The 22,597-nt window shown below is 43.0% G+C and overlaps 1 protein-coding gene across 1 annotated transcript in view; it reads right to left on the bottom strand.

Annotated features, from left to right (window-relative positions):
• The window catches only part of alcama (activated leukocyte cell adhesion molecule a), a 69,036-nt gene that overhangs the window by 9,988 nt on the left and 36,451 nt on the right, over nucleotides 1-22,597 (bottom strand). The window contains exons 5-11 of the mRNA XM_046297738.1: nucleotides 15,280-15,367; nucleotides 11,832-12,002; nucleotides 3,476-3,600; nucleotides 3,043-3,175; nucleotides 1,893-2,005; nucleotides 1,307-1,433; nucleotides 812-933 (exon numbers count right to left, since the gene is read on the bottom strand). Of these exons, the coding sequence (XP_046153694.1) occupies nucleotides 812-933; nucleotides 1,307-1,433; nucleotides 1,893-2,005; nucleotides 3,043-3,175; nucleotides 3,476-3,600; nucleotides 11,832-12,002; nucleotides 15,280-15,367 (879 nt within the window). The remainder of the gene's footprint in view (nucleotides 1-811; nucleotides 934-1,306; nucleotides 1,434-1,892; nucleotides 2,006-3,042; nucleotides 3,176-3,475; nucleotides 3,601-11,831; nucleotides 12,003-15,279; nucleotides 15,368-22,597) is intronic.

Genomic DNA, 22,597 nt, shown 5'->3' with positions numbered 1-22,597 from the left:
CAACACAATGCCACAGATGTCTCAAGTTTTGAGGGAGCACGCAATTGGCAAGCTGACTGCAGGAATGTCCACCAGAGCTGTTGCCAGAGAGGTTAATGTTCATTTCTCTACCATAAGCCTCCTCCAATGTCATTTTATAGAATTTGGCAGTACGTTCAACCAGCCTCACAACCGCCATGTATGGCTTCGTGTGGGCGAGCGGTTTGCTGATGTCAATGTTGTGAACTAAGTGCCCCATGGTGGCGGTGGGGTTATGGTATGGACAGGCATAAGCTACGGACAATGAACACAATTACATTTTCTCAATGGCAATTTGAATGCACAGAGATATCGGGACTCGATCATGAGGCCCATTGTGAGGCCATTTCTTCTGTGACCAACATATGCATATCTGTATTCCCAGTCATGTGAAATTGATTTATTACAATTGACTGATTTCCTTATATGAACTGTAACTCAGTAAAATCTTTGAAATTGTTGCATGTTGAATTTATATTTCTGTACAGTATAGTTATATTATATAATAAGCGAGTTGTGTCAGACTCTGTGGCCTTGTGGTTAAGAGTGTATGTCCAGAGATTGAAAAGTTGGGGATACGATCCCCGGCCGAGTCGTACAAAAGACTTTAAAAACGGGACCTGATGCCTCTTTACTTGGCACTAGCGGTCCTGTACATCAAGCTGCCTCAGGCTCCTGCCCCTATGGGCCGTTTTGCCTCAGACAAGGCTTCCTTACCGGCTTCACTTAGTGGGACGTCACTACAGTGGCACAAGCTTGTCTGTAAATTACAAAACACACACGGCAGACTTACGTTTGTGCCGTTGATGCTCCACTGGACACTGGGCCGGGGCACACCCTCGGCCTCGCAGGTCAGAACTTTGTGTCTGCCATCCTCGCTATGGTGCTCGGTCATCTTCTTGATGACCGGTGTGCCTGTTAGACACACAGCACCAGGTTGGTTGTGCACAGCTTACTGAATGACTTGCTTTCAGTTCAGTCCCAGAAAGTGGTTAAATGTTGAGATGTCACCACAAGTTCTGTTGTGTAAATTGACTTACAGTATATGGCTCATTTACATGGACAATAAACATTTTAGACACCATAGCATTTTTATCATTTTCAATAGTGCTTATCTTTCCAATTTTTGGCACTGAGACATACAGCTGAAACTACATAACATATTGACATTAGGCTACCTTTGAGGTCTGAAAACGTGTGAGAGATCAATCACTTTAAACCAACTCAAACTGGAGGAAATGTCAACCTGGGAACCAATATCAAAGAGGGAGAGAAAAGGGATGTGCACCTTCTACTACCAGTTGGAAGGACTGGCTGCGCTTGATGCCTGCAACGGACACCTCACAAACGTAGAACCCTGCATCAGCGTACGTCACATTGTCAAACCTAGGCGTTTCGTCCAGCTTTCTGTTGTCCTGGTAGAGTGAAGTGAACACAGACTCATTAGATCAAGCAACAGTCAAATCCTGGTTTATACACACATTTACTTCGTATATGCAGTATGTCGCTGGGCATAATCATGGGTAGTATTCGAAACTCACTGCGTTGTCTTTTTGTTTTAAATGTTACTTAGGGCTCGTTTCATTCCATATCGCGGAAGATCCGTGCTATAGGGTGATTGAAATTTAAAGGCAAATATTCCCAAGCATTCACGGTAGCGCTGTATATGTCAGCTCAATCAGAAAGGACCTTTTCATTTCCATCACACTACACCGTGGATCTTCCGCGACACAGGTCGAATGAAGCCTTTTTTTTCGGGGTGCAATTTGAATACCGCAAAGGCTGTTTTGTCGACAGAAGATGCCATTGTTAGTATGATGTTATTGGATTTCAGTAACTATTCAGCCTTCTAGCAAAACTATTTTTTTTTTTACCTTGGTCCATGACACTTTAGCGTCGCCGGAGGAGTCCTGCTCCATTTTCACCAGCAAGGTGTCCCTGACCATCTTAAGGACCTTTCCTGTTGGGCTGAGACTGAGATCCAAGTCTAGAGATAATGGGGGTGGAGAGGAGAGAGGGAAGGATTGTTCAGAGTTCCTGTACACTCATTGTGTTGTGCCTATCACTGGTAACAAAGTCCCCACAAAACCGCAGAGGTTATGGGTTCACGTCCCAGTGCCATGAGCAGTCCCGCAACTTGGTGACTTTGTGATTCAGGGAGGACACGTTCCCTCAGAACCCTCTCCTCCCAGGACCCCTTCCAGCAAAGTTATTGTCTCTCCCTCACACACAATTTAGTTGTTAGGAGCGGGACATAAGCTTTTGCTAAAGATGAGTGAAATGTGGCGAGACGGGGATGTGGCTATATTCACAAGACAGTCTTAGCCGGGGCCCTTTTGAACTAAGGACTAAACACACCTCAGAAGAAGGGAGTAATTAAGTGTGTGCGTGTGTGTGTGTGTGTGTGTGTGTGTGTGTGTGTGTGTGTGTGTGTGTGTGTGTGTGTGTGTGTGTGTGTGTGTGTGTGTGTGTGTGTGTGTGTGTGTGTGTGTGTGTGTGTGTGTGTGTGTGTGTGTGTGTGTGTGTGTGTGTGTATATATATATATATGCATAGTGGAGAAGGTACAGTGGGATTCGAAATGGTCGGTGATCTTTCTTGTGGGGACCAGAAGTCCCCAAAATTTGACCAACTGGGGATATTTTGTTGGTCCCCACAAGGTCACATGCTGTTTCTAGGGGGGTTTAAGGTTAGAATTAGGTTTAGGGTTAGGAGCTAGGGTTCATTTTAGGGTTACGGTATGGCGCTAGGGTTAGGTTTAGGGTTAATTAGTTCTTCCCACTGCCCACCCAAACTGCACTCCCCTCCCAGCTAATCCTTTTGAAGATATATTTGATTTACCTTCCCTTGCTCCTGTGACTTCATTTACAGTGGATAAAGGAGCTTGTTAAGAAAGTGCAAAATAAAGATTGAAACACTGAAGATGTTGGCTGCTCACTCCTTTCAAGTCTCAGCGAGTGTTCACAACACAATCCTTGAAGCTTTGTTTAAATCCACAGCGCAACAAATATGCTGTCTATACTCACAGCTCACGACGACCTTTTCCGAGGCCTCCATTTTGTCATCGTCGACCAGCGAGCACTTGTAGTCTCCGGTGCGGTTGCGCGTAACGGCAGTCAGAGTGAAGGTGTCGGAATCTTTCACCATCACTTTCTGGCCCTGTTGAGGGTAGGGGGAAAGGTTTGCATTGTGTTACCGTACCAAAATTGTCAGGCAGACAGCCACTAGTGAAAGAAAGTAGAGGGACAAGGAGTGGTGAGGGAAAGAGGGAGAAGGAGTGGAGAGATACAGGGAGAGGTGGGTGAAGGATGGTTAAGGTAACGGTGACATTCTGTCACGAACAGTGGGGTACTGTCCACATGGCTTGGCCCCACAGAATTAAATTGAACCCAGATATTTTCTATATAAATATTGGTATCCCAATCCTCGATCCCCCAGACACTACAGAGGGAAACCTGCCTTGATGCTGAAGTAGAAGCTGGTTGGAGGAGGGTTGCCGTCCGCATTGCACTTCAACGTCACGTTGTCGCCCTCTCTGATGGGAGCCTTCGCCAGCACCTGGAGGCTCAACTTCTCTGTTGGATCTAAAAGCCAGATTCAGAGAGGTATAAAGGGAGTGGAGAGACCAGAGAGAGAGAGAGAGAGAAAAGAGAGATAGACAGAGTAAGGATAGAGAAAGAGAGAGGGGAAGAGAAAGATAGATTGAATAGCCCCCGCGATATGCAACTTTTCAGGGAAGTCAGGAACCAATAAACACAGTCAGTTAGGAACGCTAAGGCTAGCTTTTTCAAACAGAAATTTGCATCATGTAGCACTAATTCCAAAGAGATTTGGGACACCGTAAAGTCCATGGAGAATAAGAGCACCTCCTCCCAGCTGCCCACTGCACTGAAGTTAGGAAATACTGTCACCACCGATAAATCTACGAGAATCGAGAATTTCAAGAAGTATTTTTCTACGGATGGCCATGCTTTCAACCTGGCTACTCCTATCCCGACCAACAGCTCTGCAACCCCTGTAGCAACTTGCCCAAGACCCCACCTGCTTCTACTTCACCCAAACCCAGATAGCTGATGTTCTGAAAGAGCTGCAAAATCTGGATCCCTACAAATCAGCTGGGCTAGACAATCTGGACCCTCTCTTTCTAAAATTATACGCCGAAATTGTTGCAACCCCTATTACTAGCCGGTTCAACCTCTCATACGTATCGTCTGAGATTTCCAAAGATCGGAAAGCTGCGCGGTCATCCCCCTCTTCAAAGGGGGAGACAATCTAGACCCAAACTGTTGCAGACCTATATCCATCCTGCCCTGCCTTTCTAAAGTCTTCGAAAGCCAAGATAACAAACAGATCACCGACCATTTCGAATCCCACCGTTCCTTCTCCACTATGCAATCTGGTTTCCGAGCTGGTCATGGGTGCACCTCAGCCACGTTCAAGGTCCTAAACAATATCATAACCGCCATAGATAAAAGACAGTACTGTGTAGCCGTTTTCATCGACCTGGCCAAGGCTTTCGACTCTGTCAATCACTACATTCTTATCGACAGACATAAAAGCCTTGGTTTCTCAAATGACTGCCTCGCCTGGTTCACCAACTACTTCTCAGATAGAGTTCAGTGTGTCCAATCGGAGGGCCTGTTGTCTGGACCTCTGGCAGTCTATGGGTGTGCCACAGGGTTCAATTCTTGGGCCTACTCTTTTTCTGTATTTATCAATGATAACGCTCTTGTTGCTGTTGATTCCCTGATCCACCTCTATGCAGACGACACCATTCTGTATAAATCTGGCCCTTCGTGGCCTCCAACTAAATGCATGCTCTTCAACCGATTGCTGCCCGCACCTGCCCGCCCGCCTAGCATCACTACTCTGGATGGTTCTGACTTAGAATATGTGGACAACTACAAATACCTAGGTGTCTGGTTAGACTATAAACTCTCCTTCTAGACTCACATTAAGCATCTCCAATCCAAAATTAAATCTAGAATTGGCTTCCTATTTCGTAACAAAGCCTCCTTCACCCTCGTAAAACTGACAATCCTACCAATCCTTGACTTCGGCAATGTAATTTACAAAATAACACTCTACTCAGCAAATTGGATGTAGTCTATCACATTGCCATCTGTTTTGTCACCAAAGCCCCATATACTACCCACCACTGCGACCTGTATGTTCTCGTTGGCTGGCCCTCGCTACATAGTCGTCGCCAAACCCACTGACTCCAGGTCATCTGTAAGTTTTTGCTAGGTAAAGTCCCGCCTTATCTCCGCTCACTGGTCTCCTTAGCAACACCCACCCGTAGCACGCGCTCCAGCAGGTATATTTCACTGGTCATCCCCAAAGCCAACACTTTCTTTGGCCGCCTTTCCTTCCAGTTCTCTGCTGACAATGACTGGAAGGAATTGCAAATATCACTGAAGCTGGAGAATTATATCTCCCTCACTAACTTTAAGCATCAGCAGTCAGAGCAGCTTACTGAATACTGTACCTGTACACAGTCCATTAATAAATAGCACACCCAACTACCTCATCCCATTTACATTTACATTTACATTTAAGTCATTTAGCAGACGCTCTTATCCAGAGCGACTTACAAATTGGTGCATTCACCTTATGACATCCAGTGGAACAACTACTTTACAATAGTGCATCTAAATATTTTAAGGGGGGTGAGAAGGATTACTTTATCCTATCCTAGGTATTCCTTAAAGAGGTGGGGTTTCAGGTGTCTCCGGAAGGTGGTGATTGACTCCGCTGTCCTGGCGTCGTGAGGGAGTTTGTTCCACCATTGGGGAGCCAGAGCAGCGAACAGTTTTGACTGAGCTGAGCGGGAACTGTACTTCCTCAGTGGTAGGGAGGCGAGCAGGCCAGAGGTGGATGAACGCAGTGCCCTTATTTGGGTGTAGGGCCTGATCAGAGCCTGGAGGTACTGAGGTGCCGTTCCCCTCACAGCTCCGTAGGCAAGCACCATGGTCTTGTAGCGGATGCGAGCTTCAACTGGAAGCCAGTGGAGAGAGCGGAGGAGCGGGGTGACGTGAGAGAACTTGGGAAGGTTGAACACTAGACGGGCTGCGGCGTTCTGGATGAGTTGTAGGGGTTTAATGGCACAGGCAGGGAGCCCAGCCAACAGCGAGTTGCAGTAATCCAGACGGGAGATGACAAGTGCCTGGATTAGGACCTGCGCCGCTTCCTGTGTGAGGCAGGGTCGTACTCTGCGGATGTTGTAGAGCATGAACCTACAGGAACGGGCCACCGCCTTGATGTTAGTTGAGAACGACAGTTTGTTGTCCAGGATCACGCCAAGTTTCTTAGCGCTCTGGGAGGAGGACACAATGGAGTTGTCAACCGTGATGGCGAGATCATGGAACGGACAGTCCTTCCCCGGGAGGAAGAGCAGCTCCGTCTTGCCGAAGTTCAGCTTGAGGTGGTGATCCGTCATCCACACTGATATGTCTGCCAGACATGCAGAGATGCGATTCGCCACCTGGTCATCAGAAGGGGGAAAGGAGAAGATTAATTGTGTGTCGTCTGCATAGCAATGATAGGAGAGACCATGTGAGGTTATGACAGAGCCAAGTGACTTGGTGTATAGCGAGAATAGGAGAGGGCCTAGAACAGAGCCCTGGGGGACACCAGTGGTGAGAGCGCGTGGTGAGGAGACAGATTCTCGCCACGCCACCTGGTAGGAGCGACCTGTCAGGTAGGACGCAATCCAAGCGTGGGCCGCGCCGGAGATGCCCAACTCGGAGAGGGTGGAGAGGAGGATCTGATGGTTCACAGTATCGAAGGCAGCCGATAGGTCTAGAAGGATGAGAGCAGAGGAGAGAGAGTTAGCTTTAGCGGTGCGGAGCGCCTCCGTGATACAGAGAAGAGCAGTCTCAGTTGAATGACTAGTCTTGAAACCTGACTGATTTGGATCAAGAAGGTCATTCTGAGAGAGATAGCGGGAGAGCTGACCAAGGACGGCACGTTCAAGAGTTTTGGAGAGAAAAGAAAGAAGGGATACTGGTCTGTAGTTGTTGACATCGGAGGGATCGAGTGTAGGTTTTTTCAGAAGGGGTGCAACTCTCGCTCTCATCCCCATATTGCTATCTTTTTGTTGTTGTTGCTCTTTTGCACTCCAGTATCTCTACTTGCACATTATCATCTGCGCATCCATCACTTCAGTGTTAATGCTAAATTGTAATTATTTTGCCACCATGGCCTATTTATTGCCTTTACCACCCTAACCTTGCTAGATTTGCACACACTGTACATAGATTTTTCTATTGCGTTTTTGACTGTATGTTTGTTTATCCCATGTGTAACTCTGTGTTGTTTTTGTCGCACTGCTTTGCTTTATCTTGGCCAGGTTGCACTATCAACAAGGCAGGTCCTACAGGCCCTAGTTTTGTAACACCTAGACTACTTTTCAGTAGTGTGGTCAGGTACCACAAAGAGGGACTTGGGAATATTGCAGTTGGCTCAGAATAGGGCAGCACTGCTGGCCCTTAAAAGTGTACAGGGAGCTAACATTAATGACATGCATGTCAACCTCTCATGGCTCAAAGTGGAAGAGAGATTGACTTCATCATTACTTGTTTTTGTAAGCGGTGTTGACAAGCTGAATGTACCGAGCTGTCTGTTTAAAATACTAGCACACATGCATACCCCACAAGAAGTCTAGAACAGACTATGGGAGGCGCACAGTACTAAACTCAGCAAAAAAAAAGAAACGTCCCTTTTTCAGGACCCTGTCTTTCAAAGATAATTCCTAAAAATCCAAATAACTTCACAGATCTTCATTGTAAATGGTATAAATATTGTTTCCGATGCTTGTTCAATGAACCATAAACAATTATTGAACATGCACCTGTGGAACGGTCGCTAAGACACTAACAGCTTACAGACGGTAGGCAATTAAGGTCACAGTTATGAAAACCTAGGACACTAAAGAGGCCTTTCAACTGACTAAAAAACACTAAAAGAAAGATGCCCAGGGTCCCTGCTCATCTGCGTGAACGTGCCTTAAGCATGCTGCAACGAGGCATGAGGACTGCAGATGTGGACAGGGCAATAAATTGCTATGTCCGTACTGTGAGACGCCTAAGACAGCGCTACTGGGAGACAGGATGGAAAGCTGGTCGTCCTCGCAGTGGCAGACCACATATAATAACACGTGCACAGAATCGGTACATCCAAACATCACACCTGCGGGACAGGTACAGGATGGCAACAACAACTGCCTGAGTTACACCAGGAACGTACAATCCCTCCATCAGTGCTCAGACTCTCAGCCTATTGCGGACAGAGGCTGGACTGGGGGCTTGTAGGCCTATTGTAAGGCAGGTCCTCAACAGACATCACCGGCAACAACGTCGCCTATGGTCACAAACCCACCGTCGCTGGACCAGACAGGACTGGCAGAAAGTGCTCTTCACTGACGAGTCGAGGTTTTGTCTCACCAGGGGTGATGATTGGATTCACGTTTATCATCAAAGGAATGAGCATTACACCGAGGCCTGTACTCTGGAGCGGGATCGATTTGGAGGTGGAGGGTCCGTCATGGTCTGGGGCGGTGTCACAGCATCACAGGACTGAGCTTGTTGTCATTGCAGGCAATCTCAACCCTGTGCGTTACAGTGAAGACATTCTCCTCCCTCATAGGGTACCCTTCCTGCAGGCTCATCCTGACATGACCCTCCAGCATGACAATGGCACCAGCCATACTACTCGTTCTGTGTGTGATTTCCTACAAGAAAGGAATGTCATTGTTCTGCCATGGCCAGTGAAGAGCCCAGATCTCAATCCCATTGAGCATGTCTGGGACCTGTTGGATCGGAGGGTGAGGGCTAGGGCCATTCCCTCCAGAAATGTCCGGGAACTTGCAGGTGCCTTGGTGGATGAGTGGGGTAACATTTCACAGCAAGAACTGGCACATCTGGTAGAGTCCATGAGGAGGAGATGCACTGCAGTACTTAATGCAGCTGGTGGCCACACCAGATACTGACTGTTACTTTTAATTTTGACTCCCCCTTCTTTGTTCAGGGACACATTATTCCATTTCTGTTAGTCACATGTCTGTGGAACTTGTTCAGTTTATGTCTCAGTTGTTGAATCTTGTTATGTTCATACAAATATTTACACGTGTTAAGTTTGCTGAAAATAAACGCAGTTGACAGTGATGACGTTTTTTTTTTGCTGAGTTTACATAGAGCAATGACTACATCAAACTCTATTCCACATCAGGTAATTGATGCAAGCAGTAGAATCAGATTTTAAAAAGCAGGTAATAATACACCTTATGGAACAGCGGGGACTGTGAAGAGACACACACAGGTATGGACACATGCATACAATGTGATATTGTTGTATGGTGGTATTGAACATTTTGTGTTGTGGACATGTGGTGGTGTAAAGATGTTATATGATGGACTGTTTTATATTTAGCTCATTCAGTACAAACATAATTCACTGTTTTTTCTTTTGTTTTATATTTAATGTGAGTGCTTTGGTGTGTTTGGACCCCCAGGAAGAGTAGCTGCTGGGGATTCCTAATAAATAGAAATACCTGACAAGACTGAATCCAAACATTACACTGTTGATTTTATGTGCATTTTACATTTAGTGTACTTTTCACACACACAACAAGCACACATTTTTATTTTATTCTTAAAACATGTCTAGTCTATCTATAGACGTGTATACAGGATGTGTTATGACGCGTTATGCTCGACCCGCTCAGTTTACCACAAAACACCAGAGAATTGCCAAAAAGAGTAGAACCAGCGCACCTACTTTTGCACTATGATTTGACTATTAGATATTCAATGTTTCTTTTGAAATAAATATTTCAAGAAGGAATAGTTTCACCATATTAAAACAGTTCAGTTCAAGGTTGACCTTAAAATGAGGGACATGAGTCACTAATAAATAATGATTGTGAGAAATAACTTAGTCAAAGCAATGAAATAGTATTTTGGGTGGTTAGTGGCTTAAAACCGTCCCGTAGGTCACAGAGAATGCACAGAAATTTATTGAATTTTCCATGTGGTCTATATTAAAAGAGTACTTAAATTTCATATAACAGGATTTTAAAATGCAATATTGGTGCATAATTTCTACTTAACATATCAAAAGGCATGCAAAGGCACTCATTTCATGGAACAACCCAGGACACGTAAAGTTCTGCCCATTGGACGTTGGTTGCAATGCTCATAATATGACAAATGAATAAACAAACTTGACGAGAGCATGCACATGAAAGACATGGGGTCATTACATGATGTAGGGGCCACTACTGATAATGTATCATGTTTGTAGTCATTGTTGTAGTCATTTAAAATCATGTTAGTGCTTTTGGTATGTGCCAAGTACAATAAAAATGCATTTTGGCTAAATATATTGTTGCGGAGGCAGCATATTAAAGGCCTTGGTGCATGGCTTGTTGGGGAGCGTGGCTTTATCTTAGTGCCTTTTGGCATCCCATGAGACGGATTGTCCCGCCAGTTAATGTGTAATGTTGTGTTCTGAGGTTAAAGTTCAAGGTTGTACACTAACAGTTCTGCACTCTTAAATTGTATTTATTAACTAGGCAAGTCAGTTAAGAACAAATTCTTATTTAGAATGACAGCCTAGGAACAGTGGGTTAAGTTCCTTCTTCAGGGGCAGAAAGTCAGATTTTTACCTTGTCTGCTTGGGGATTCGATCTAGCAACCTTTTGGTTACTGGCTCAACGCTCTAACCACTAGGCTACCTACCGCCCCCTAATGTACTTGTCCTCTTGATCAGTTGTGCACCGGGGCCTCCCACTCCTCTTTCTATTCTGGTTAGAGACAGTTTGCGCTGTTCTGTGAAGTAGTACACAGCGTTGTACGGGATCTTCTTGGCAATTTCTCACATGGAATGGCCTTCATTTCTCAGAACAAGAATAGACTGATGAGTTTCAGAAGAAAGTTCTTTGTTTCTGGCCATTTTGAGCCTGTAATCGAACCCACAAATGCTGATGCTCCAGATACTCAACTAGTCTAAAGAAGGGCAGTTGTATTGCTTCTTTAAATCAGAACAATAGTGTTTTCAGCTGTGCTAACATAATTGCAAAAGGGTTTTCTAATGATCAATTAGCTTTTTAAAATGATAAACTTGGATTCGCTAACAAAACGTGCCATTGGAGTGATGGTTACTGATAATGGGCCTCTGTACACCTATGTAGATATTCCATTAAAAATCAGCCGTTTCCAGCTACAATAGTCATTTACAACATTAACAATATCAACACTGTATTTCTGATCAATTTTGTGTTATTTTAAATGGATAAAAAATTTGCTTTTCTTTCAAAAACAAGGACATTTCTAAGTGAACCCAAACTTTTTAACGGTAGTGTATATTGATAAATACATGTGAAAATATATTCCTTAATGCATTTCAGAATACATTTTTGAAATACATTAAATCATTTTTGGGATGCAGTTAACATATATACTATGACATAAATTGTACGAACATTTATGTATTTTAAATACATTCAATAATGTATTAAATAGTTTTGAAAAGATACATTATCTGTCCGATTTTAGAATCTTCACACGTAACCTAAAGACATTAATCTAAACATATATATTTTTTTTTTCTCCCGTATGAGTCTTTTCCCATTATACTACATTTTCGTCCATTTTGTTCCTACTGGATACGTCCCAGGGCTGTAGGTTTGATTAAAGCATGTGCTGAATATCCTAAAACAGACTATATTAATACATGATTATCACTCATTCTGTGACAGGTTCATGTACATCTACTGCAGGTCAAAGACCTCCAGGGGGCAGTGTGGTCCACTCACAGTGAATGATGAAGGTCTCGGGAGCGGACACCTGTGTTTCCAGGCTGTGTTTGGCGGTGCAAGTGAATTTGGCTCCCACGTCGCTTTTCACCGCTGTGTACTGCAGACCGGACGTGGTAGTGGACAGGCCCGTCGACGGATCCATCTTCACACTGGGCGTGATGATGATGGCTGTGAGGGCAAACAAACAAAGAGGATGAGTCACTGGTAGTAAGAGTTGTCACGGTCAGAAGAGGAGAGACAGATTAAGCAAATGACAGTCTAAAGGTGAAGTGTAACAATATGGGATAGCCTGAATCCAGACTTGAGATTTACGACTGTCAATAGGTGGTGAATATTTTATCCTATTATTTCATATGTACAGTGCATTCGGAAAAGTATTCAGACCCCTTGACTTTTTCCACCTCATTCCAACAAGAAGAATTGGGTAATATTTGGTTGATATGTTGATCAATGAGATTACAATCTATTTTCACCCCCTCAAAAGGACAGATAAAAGTTTGTTGAATTTCTGAAGTGTTATCACTATGCTTTCAACCATCTAAAAGCATAACCAAATTCTAATGGAAAATCAACGTCAGATGTTTAATTTATTTTATTTAGCTGGGCAAGTCAGTTTAGAACAAATTCTTATTTACAATGACAGCCTACCCCGGCCAAACCCTCACCTAACCTGGACGAAGCTGGGCCAATTGTGTGCCACCCTATGGGACTCCCGATCACAGCAGGTTGTGATCCAGCCTGCAGTCAGCATGCCAACTGCACACTCCCTCAAAACTTGAGACATCTGTGGCATTGTGTTATAATACAAAACTGCACATTTTAGAGTGGCCAGCACAAGGTGAACCCGTTTAATAATCATGCTGTTTAATCAGCTTCTTGATACACCACACCTGTCAGGTTGATGGATTATCTTGGCAACGGAGAAATTCACCCTATCAGGGATGTACATTTTTTAAAATTATTATTTATTATTATTATTTATTTTCAATGATAGCCTAGGAACATTGTGTTAACTGCCTTGTTTAGGGGCAAAACAACAGATTTTTAGCTTCTCAGCTCGGAGATTTGATCTTGCAACCTTTCAGTTACTAGTCCAATGATCTAACCACTAGGCTACCTGCCGCATGCACAGAATTTGAGAGAAATAAGCTTTTTGTGTGTATGGAAAATTTCTGCTATCTTTTATTTCAGCTCATGAAACCTGGGACCAACACTACATGTTGAGTTTATATTTTTGTTCAGTGTACGTATGATGCCTTCGGAAAGTATTCATACCCCTTGACTCATTTTGTTGTGCTACAGCCTGAATTCAAAATGAATTAAAGCACCCATCACCCATCTACAAACAATACCCCATAATGACAGTGAAAACACATTTGTTTGTAATGTTTGCAGATGTATTGGAAATTAAATACAAAAATCAAATTTACATAATTATTCACACCCCTGTCAATACTTTATAGAAGCAGTGATTAAAGCTGTGAATATTTAGAGGTAAGTCTATAAGAGCTTTCCATACTTGGATTGTGCAACATTTGTCCATTATACTTTTCAAAAGCTCTGTCAAATTGTTTGTTGATCATTGCTAGACAACGTTCTGGTCTTGCCATAGATTTTCAAGTAGAATTAACTCAAAACTCAGCCACATTCACTGTCTTCTTGGTAAGCAAATCTAGTGTAGATTTGGCCTTGTGTTGTAGGTTATTTACATCTCTCAGTTTCTGGTGGAAAGCATACTCAACCAGGTTTTCCCCTATGATTTTGCCTGTGTTTAGCTACATTACGTTCATTTTTTGTCCTGAAAAACTCCCCAGTCCTTAACGATTACAAGCATACCCATAACATGATGCAGCCACCACTATGCTTGAAAATATGGAGAATGGTACTCAGTAATATGTTGTATTGTATTTGCCCAAACATAATACTTTTCAAGACAAAAAGTTCATTGGCAATTTTCTTTGCACTATTACTATTACTTTTGGAATATTTACATTTTTTACAGGCTTACTTCTTCCCACTCTGTCAATTAGGTTAGTGTTGAGTAACTACAATGTTGTTGATAAATCCTCAGTTTTCTCCTATCACAGCTATTAAACTCTGTAACTTTTTTAATGTCAGCATTGGCCTCATGGTGAAGTCCCTGAGCAGTTTCCTTTCTCTCCGGCAACTGAGTTAGGAAGGACGCCTATATCTTTGTAGTGAGTGGGTGTATTAATACACCATCCAAAGTGAAATTAATAACTTCACCATGCTCAAAGGTTTATCCAATGTCTGTTTTTTTTATAAAACATTTTTTTTTTTTTACCTCTCCACCAATAGGTGCCCTTCTTTGCCAGGCATTGGAAAACCTCCCCGGTCGATGTGGCTGAATCTGTGTTGAAATGCACTGCTCGAATGATGGACCTTACAGACCTTACAGATAGTTTTAACATAGGCATTTGCCTATGTTAAAACACTATTATTGCACACAGTGAGTCCATGCAAGCTATTTACATAGTTTGTTATGGCAAGCCTAAATAATTTCAGGACAAAGGGATTGAATACTTATTGACTCAAGACATGTCAGCTTTTCATTTGTGATGAATTTTTTTAAGTTTCTAAAAACATGACTCCAGTTTGACATTATGGGGTGGGGTATTGTGTGTAGGCCAGTGACAAAAAAAATGAAATTTAATCCATTTTAAAATTCAGGCTGTAACACAACACCATTTTGAAAAAGTAAATGGGTGTGAATACTTTCTGAAAGCACTGTCATGCATAAATCATCAGATAAATGTTTGTGATTTGGAAAATAACATATACTTGGGTTTACCTGCATTAAGTACCAATTTCAGTTCAACAAAAGGCTTTGACAGAGCCTGGTCAGCTGTGGGGGCAATATCATACACCACATCCCTGTATGACACCCTTTGTTATGTCCAGAATTAAGAAATAAGTCATTTGTGATACACAGAGTCGAAGGCTTTAGACGGGTCAATAAAAAGGGCTGCACAGTGATTCTTCTTATCCAAACAATTAAGAACACCATTTTAAACCAAAGTAGCCGCCGAGATGGTGCTATGAAATGGTCTGAAACCTGACTGGTGTACATTTAGATTACATTTCGTAGTTAAAAAGGATCTAAGTTAAGTATTTACCAAGGATTCTAGAATCTTTACTAGGCAAGAGAGTTTGGAAATGGGGCGACAATTATTTAGGTCACACTGGTACCAGAAATAATTGAAAGGTTAAACAGATGTTTTAAAGATACTACAATCAGAGGAGCAGAAAGCTGCAGCAAGAAAGGATCAAGCAAATCAGCCCCGGTGGATATTTCTACATAAATCTAGCAAAAGGTGTCACAAGTAGGGAGTTGTTGAAATGAAAACAAAGATTCAAAGACTGTTGTCTGACTGTTGTTTAACTGTTTGTGCGGCTGTTGGTGGGACAAGACGTGATGACATACTCTTTCCATCAGCCACCAGCAGCTTGCCGTTTTTGGACCACATGATTGCGGCGGCAGGGTTTGCATCTGCGGCCGTACACACGCCTAGCTGAAAGAGACAAAAAAACAACATAACAAATCAAACCAAAAGCAGCTCCGTTATTAAGAACTCGTTCCCTAGACACAGATTATTTTGGAGATCTTTTGGAGATTGAGAATGCTTTTTAATCCAGGACAAGGCCGGGGAACCAGCCCTAAGATACTAAAGTGAAAGTGTACAGTCTATATATGGATGCACGAGAGTTCATTGCTGAATCTCTATTCCTGGAGCCCAGTGGTTACTGTATGACGGTCAGAGTAAACAGCATTCAGGGGCATGACTAGAGAAACCGAGAGAACAAAGGAGACTAGTGCCTTTTAAATACTGGTGTCATGTGTCATTTCCTACCACACTGATAAAAAGCTGAGTCATTGGTCCAGATAGCCAGATTCTTTCCACGTTATATGGTTGTTATATCAGTCTATAATCTGCATATACCTGTGTAGAACCTGTGTATCTGCCCATTGAAATGTTTGAAGTACTTTGGAACATTTCCTGGTAATCGACCACAGTAGGAATGTTGATTATGACTGTATGCATTTATACAGTGAGCTCCAAAAGTACTGGGACAGTGAATTTTGTTGTTGTTGTCTTGGCTCTGTACTCCAGAACCTTAGATTTTAAATTATACAATGACTATGAGGTAAACAACATTTTTAAAATGATTTAACCTTTATTTAACTAGGCTAGTCAGTTAAGAACAAAGTCTTACTTAAAATAACGGCCTACTCCGGCCAAACCCTAACCCGGATCCCCAATCACGGCCGGTTGTAATACAGCCTGGAATCGAACCAGGATCTGTAGTGACACCTCTGAGATGCAGTGCCTTAGACAGCTGTGCCACTCATTAAAGTGCAGATTGTCAGCTTTAATTCGAGGATTTTTTCATCCATATCGGGTGAACCGCTTAGAAATGTACAGCTCTTTTAGAGTATTGGGACAAATTCACTTATATGTGTAATAAAAAGTGAAGTATTTGATCCCATATTGATAGCACGCATCAAGCTTGTTACTCTAAAAATGTGTTGGATGCCATTCCTGTTTGTTTTGGTTGTGTTTCAGTTTATTTTGTGCCCAATAGAATAGAAAGGTAAATCATCTTTTGTGCCATTTTGGAGTCACTTTCATTGTAAATAAGAATATGTTTTCGAAACACTTCTACATTAATGTGGATGCTACCATGATTACGGATAATCCTCAATGAATCATGAATAATAATGAGAGAGAAAGTTAGACGCACAAATATCATGCCCAAGACATGCTAACCTCTCACCATTACAATGACAGGGGAGAGTAGCATTTTTTTTTACTTATGATATATAAAGGTTTTACTACTTTAATACACATACAATGAGTCCCTTAAAATGAGGGGGACGATGGGCAAAAAGTGCTGTCATTTCTTAAAGGTTCATCCGATGTAAGACAATAACTTCAAATGAAAGCTGACAAATCCAAAATGCTGGATTACAGCCAAATCCAAAACAAATAGTCACTGTCCCAATACTTTTGGAGCTCACTGTAGATCTATAATAACAATCCTTATCGTTATCATGACAACATAAGGCTGTGATTACTCTTTTGATCGACTCCCCTACTATAACATTCCATTTTGGAAGAAAGTGGCCTGTCATTTCCTAGAAATGGGATGGGCTGTATACCTGACAGGTACAGCTAGCTCCGATCTAACCATGAAGGTTCTAAAAGTTCCACCGTGACAGTTGGCACCGGACTGCAGAGGCCTTATTTTAGCAACGCATCCCCAACAAACACTGCCAACCTGGATCGTATGGAGAAAAATGCAAGCGCAAAAAGTCCATCACAGGAAAAGCGTGAGCCTCATCAATAAAGATGTGACACGATTAGGTGATGTGGAGGCAACCATATGTGTGTGTGTGTGTGCATCCGCTAGGCAGGGGGATAAAGCTCAAAGTGGGTCGAAGAGTATTTGCAGGCGGTGTGAGCCACAGGCGGTGTTGGTATGTCGGATGATGCATAGTTTCGGGCGTGTGGGGTGGCATGAGGAATCGAACCCCCCTCCAGAGGAGCGAGGCAGAAGGATGGAAGCGGGGGCCCCACTGGGCAGGCCGTCAACAGCAGAGAATGGACAAGGCCCTAGGAAATCATCCTGCTACAATACATCATGCCACCCCCCCCTCCCACCACTGGTGGCAGAGCTGCTGTTCACAACTTCATTAATGTGTCTGTCTGTCCTAAAGAAACCCACACTCACACAAACCAGACACTAACAAATAACAGACATTATACAGGGCAGTGGGGATCTCCATCTTCTGTGACACTTGGATACCATTCTTAGACAGCAATAAGTCAAGGCTGCGAACCCTCACATGGCAGTCACCGTTTGATGACACGCACGCACACAGTAACACCGTATATCAAGTCTGAAACTGGAATGCTTTGGCTTTGAAGTGACTCGCTGCTCTCGAAGTAAGCTGTCTGAGAAGGCGCTCCGTTCCGTATGCATGTGCATGTTAGAGAGAGCGAGAGAGAAAGAGAGAACGAGAGTGTGAAAGCAAGTGAAAGAAAGAGAGCGTGAGAGAGAGAGCCCTTTGAACATGACATACCTCAGTGGGCGTTTTCTCAAAACAGAGTCCCCCCCACCTATTCCTCTCCATGGATACCATCCCTGTCTCTGCTAATACAAACACTGCAAGAAGTGGAACTACAACGAAAAAGAGACTGGAACCAGTAAGCCTCCGCAACCAAATGGAAACCTCCAACACCACTGAAACCAGACACAAATCTCACAGGCACATGCACATACGCACATTATAATATTATCTATTATTGTCAGACATAGTAACTAGGCACTACAATTTCATTGCATTCTTATGGCACTCAAGTTTCTTAGACAAAAGGACAATCTCTTTTATTCGATGTTGCGTAGTGCAGTACCTATTTGCACATCATTCAAAGTCCTATTTTTACTCTAACTTCTGCAATTAGATTGGCGTATGAACCACGCATGCCTCACCTCATCCCTTTCACGGGTTATCAGCGTAGACGTCTTTCCCGCTCTCCCCCTCCCACACACACAGACCAAAAGTGCAATAAGCTCTTCAATAATGTTTCAATTGTTAGGCGAGAATAGTAATAAAAAACGGCGACTCGAGATCCAAAAGAAATGTACATTGTATTCTGGTGGATTGACTCCCAACAGTTTACATCTACACTGAACAAAAATAAAACGCAACATGCAAAAATGTCAAAGATTTTACTGAGTTACAGTTCATATAAGGATATCAGTCAATTTAAATACATTCATTAGGCCATAATCTATAGATTTCACAAGACTGGGAATACAGATATGCATCTGTTGGTCACATATACCTTTTAATAAATGGTAGGGACGTGGATCAGAAAACCAGTCAGTATCTGATGTGACCATCATTGACTCAAGCAGCACGACACATCTCCTTCGCATAGAGTTGATCGGGCTGTTGATTGTGGTCTGAGGAATGTTGTCCCACTCCTCTTAAATATTGGCGGGAACTGGAACACGCTGTCGTACACGTCAATCCAGAGCATCACAAACATGCTCGTCCTAGAATTGCAGGAAGTGTAATTGCTGCCTCACCATTGTATTCCCGTCTCTGTCATTTCAGGTCACAACTTGTAAACTTGTTTACGTGCTGCTGTGCGGTTTGTTGCTAACGTTTCTTTGCTACCTGCCAACTTTACGGTTTTAACTTTTTAATTATCGTTTTATATGTTTTATTTTTCCCCTCGCTCAACCTTTTTCATTCAACTTTTTCATTCCGGATGCTTTATCTGGACATGGTTCGTCAGGACCTCCAAAACTAAGTAGTAACATTAACACGATGCCTTCTAATTCGCTGTACTCATAGTATACAGGAGAACGAACGCCTTACGGCGAGGATAGCTGTGCTGCAAGCCCAGCTTCAGACGCAATCGTTAGGCAAGGGTAATTTCAGTGTAGGAAAGGATGAAACAGCGTCTGTGCCTCCAGTACAGATTAGTAGTATAAATCCCCTCGCACGGTCCCCGCAGCCGGACAACTTTCTCATGGCTTCTGGAAGGAAATGCTGTAGGAATGCTCAACCTGTGTCGCTCATTCAGCCGACAGAAACTTTCTACCGGTTCTCCCCATTAAGCAATGAGTCGGAGTCAGAGTCCGAGCCTTCTCTGGTCTCTCCTCCTCCCGTTACGGGGTCTGAGCCTCCCACCATTAGCTCTGACAAATTGAACACCCTAGTCATTGGTGACTCCATTACCCGCAGTATTAGACTTCAAATGAATCATCCAGCGATCATACACTGTTTACCAGGGGGCAGGGATACCGACGTTAAGGCTAATCTGAAGAGGGTGCTGGCTAAACCTAAAACTGGCAAGTATAGAGTATAGAGATATTGTTATCCACGCCGGCACCAACAATGTTAGGATGAAACAGTCAGAGGTCACCAAGCTCAACATAGCTTCAGCGTGTAAATCACCTAGAAAGATGTGTCGGCATCGAGCAATTGTCTCTGGCCCCCTCCCAGTTAGGGGGAGTGATGAGCTCTACAGCAGAGTCTCACAACTCAATCGCTGGTTGAAAACTGTTTTCTGCCCCTCCCAAAAGATAGAATTTGTAGATAATTGGCCCTCTTTCTCTTTCCCACAAATAGGACCAAGCCTGGCCTGTTGAGGAGTGACGGACTCCATCCTAGCTGGAGGGGTGCTCTCATCTTATCTATGAACATAAACAGGGCTCTAACTCCCCTAGCTCCACAATGGAATAGGGTGCAGGCCAGGCAGCAGGCAGTTAGCCAGCCTGCCAACTGAGTGGAGTCTCCCACAAGCACAGTCAGTGTAGTCAGCTCAGCTATCCCCATTGAGACTGTGTCTGTGCCTCAATCTAGGTTGGGCAAAACTAAACATGGCGGTGTTTGCCTTAGCAATCTTACTGGAATAAAGACCTCCTCCATTCCTGTCATTATTGAAAATAGGGCTACGTAATGTTAGATCCATCACTTTGAAGGCAGTTATAGTCAATGACCTAATCACTGATCATAATCTTGATGTGATTGGCCTGACTGAAACATGGCTTAAGCCTGTTGAATTTACTGTGAGGCCTCTCCTCTCCTCCTACACCAGGAGACCATATCCTCTGTGCATCCCGCAAAGGTGGTGTTGCTAACATTTATGATAGCAATTTTCAATAAAAAAATTTTTTTTTTTAAATGACTGCATTTTCGTCTTTTGAACTTCTAGTCATGAAATCTATGCATCCTACTCAATCACTTTTTATAGCTACTGTTTACAGGCCTCCTGGGCCATATACAGCGTTCCTCACTGAGTTCCCTGAATTCCTATCGGACCTTGTAGTCATGGCAGATAATATTCTACTATTTGGTGACTTTAATATTCACATGGAAAAGTCCACAGATCCTCTCCAAAAGGCTTTTGGAGCCATCATCGACTCAGTGGGTTTTGTCCAAAATGTCACAGGACCTACTCATCGCCACAGTCATACTCTGGACCTAGTTTTGTCCCGTGGAATAAATATTGTGGATCTTTATGTTTTTCCTCATAATCCTGGACTATCGACCCCCATTTTATTATGTTTGCAATTGCAACAAATAATCTGCTCAGACCTCAACCAAGGATCATCAAAAGCTGTGCTATAAATTCTCTGACAACCCAACAATTCCTAGATGCCCTTCCAGACTCCATCCACCTACCCAAGGACATCGGAGTACAAACATCAGTTAACCACCTAACTGAAGAACTCATTTTAACCTTGCGTAATGCCCTAGATGCAGTCGCTTCCTAAAAACAAAAAACATTTGTCATAAGAAACTAGCTCCCTGGTATACAGAAAATACCAGAGCTCTGAAGCTTCCAGAAAATTGGAACAGAAATGGCGCCACACCAAACTGGAAGTCTTCCGACTAGCTTGAAAAGACAGTACAGTGCAGTACCGAAGAGCCCTCATTGCTGCTCCATCATCCAATTTTACAACTTAATTGAGGAGAATAAGAACAATCCCAAATGTATTATTGACACTGTCGGAAAGCTAACTAAAAAGCAGCATTCCCCAAGAGAGGGTGGCTTTCACTTCAGCAGTGTTAAATTCATGAACTGCTTTGATGAAAAGATCATGATCATTAGAAGGCAAATTACGGACTCCTCTTTAAATATGCGTATTTCTCCAAAGCTCAGTTGTCCTGAGTCTGCACAATACTGCCAGGACCTAGGATCAAGAGAGACACTCAAGTGTTTTAGTACTATATCTCTTGACATATTGATGAAAATAGTATTGGCCTCTAAACCTTCAAGCTGCATACTGGACCTTATTCCAACTAAATTATTGAAAGAGCTGCTTCCTGTGCTTGGCCCTCCTATGTTGAATGTAATAAATGGCTCTCTATTCATCGGGTGTGTACCAAACTCACTAAAAGTGTCAGTAATAAAGCCTCTCCTGAAAAAGCCAAACCTTGACCAAGAAAATATAAAAAACTATTGGCCTATATCAAATCTCCCATTCCTCTCCAAAAATGTTGAAGAAGCTGTTGCGCAACAACTCACTGCCTTCCTGAAGACGATGTATACAAAAACGCTTCAGTCTGGTTTTAGAACCCATCATAGCACTGAGACTGCACTTGGTCTACATGGACAAGTTCTGGCCTGGTTTAGATCTTATCTGTCAGAAAGATAGCATTTTGTCTCTGTGGATGATTTGTGTTCTGACATATCAACTGTAAATTCCGATGTTCCTCAAGGTTCTGTTTTAGGACCACTATTGTTTTCAATATATATTTTACCTCTTGGTGACGTCATTCGGAAACATAATGTTAACTTTCACTGCTATTTGGATAATACACAGCTGTACATTTTGATGAAAGACCCAAAATTGCCCTCCCTGGAAGCCTTTGTTCAAACATAAGGAAGTGGATGGTGGCAAATGTTGTACTTTTAAACTCGGACAAAACAGAGACCCTAGTTCTAGGTCCCAAGAAACAATGAGATCTTCTGTTGGATCTGACAATTAATCTTGATGGTTGTACAGTCATCTCAAATAAAACCTTGGCGCTACACTGGACCCTGATCTCTCTTTTGCCAAACATAAAGAATATTTCAAGGACAGCTTTTTTCCCATCTTCGTAACATTGCAAACATTTGTCCAAAAATTATGCAGAATAATTAATCCATGCTTTTGTCACTTCTAGATTAGACTACTGCAATGCTCTACTTTCCTGTTACCCGGATAAAGCACTA

This window comes from Oncorhynchus gorbuscha, linkage group LG14 (assembly GCF_021184085.1).
Source record: "Oncorhynchus gorbuscha isolate QuinsamMale2020 ecotype Even-year linkage group LG14, OgorEven_v1.0, whole genome shotgun sequence".
NCBI classification, from domain to species: domain Eukaryota; kingdom Metazoa; phylum Chordata; class Actinopteri; order Salmoniformes; family Salmonidae; genus Oncorhynchus; species Oncorhynchus gorbuscha.
This window is presented reverse-complemented; position numbering and strand designations above follow the sequence as displayed.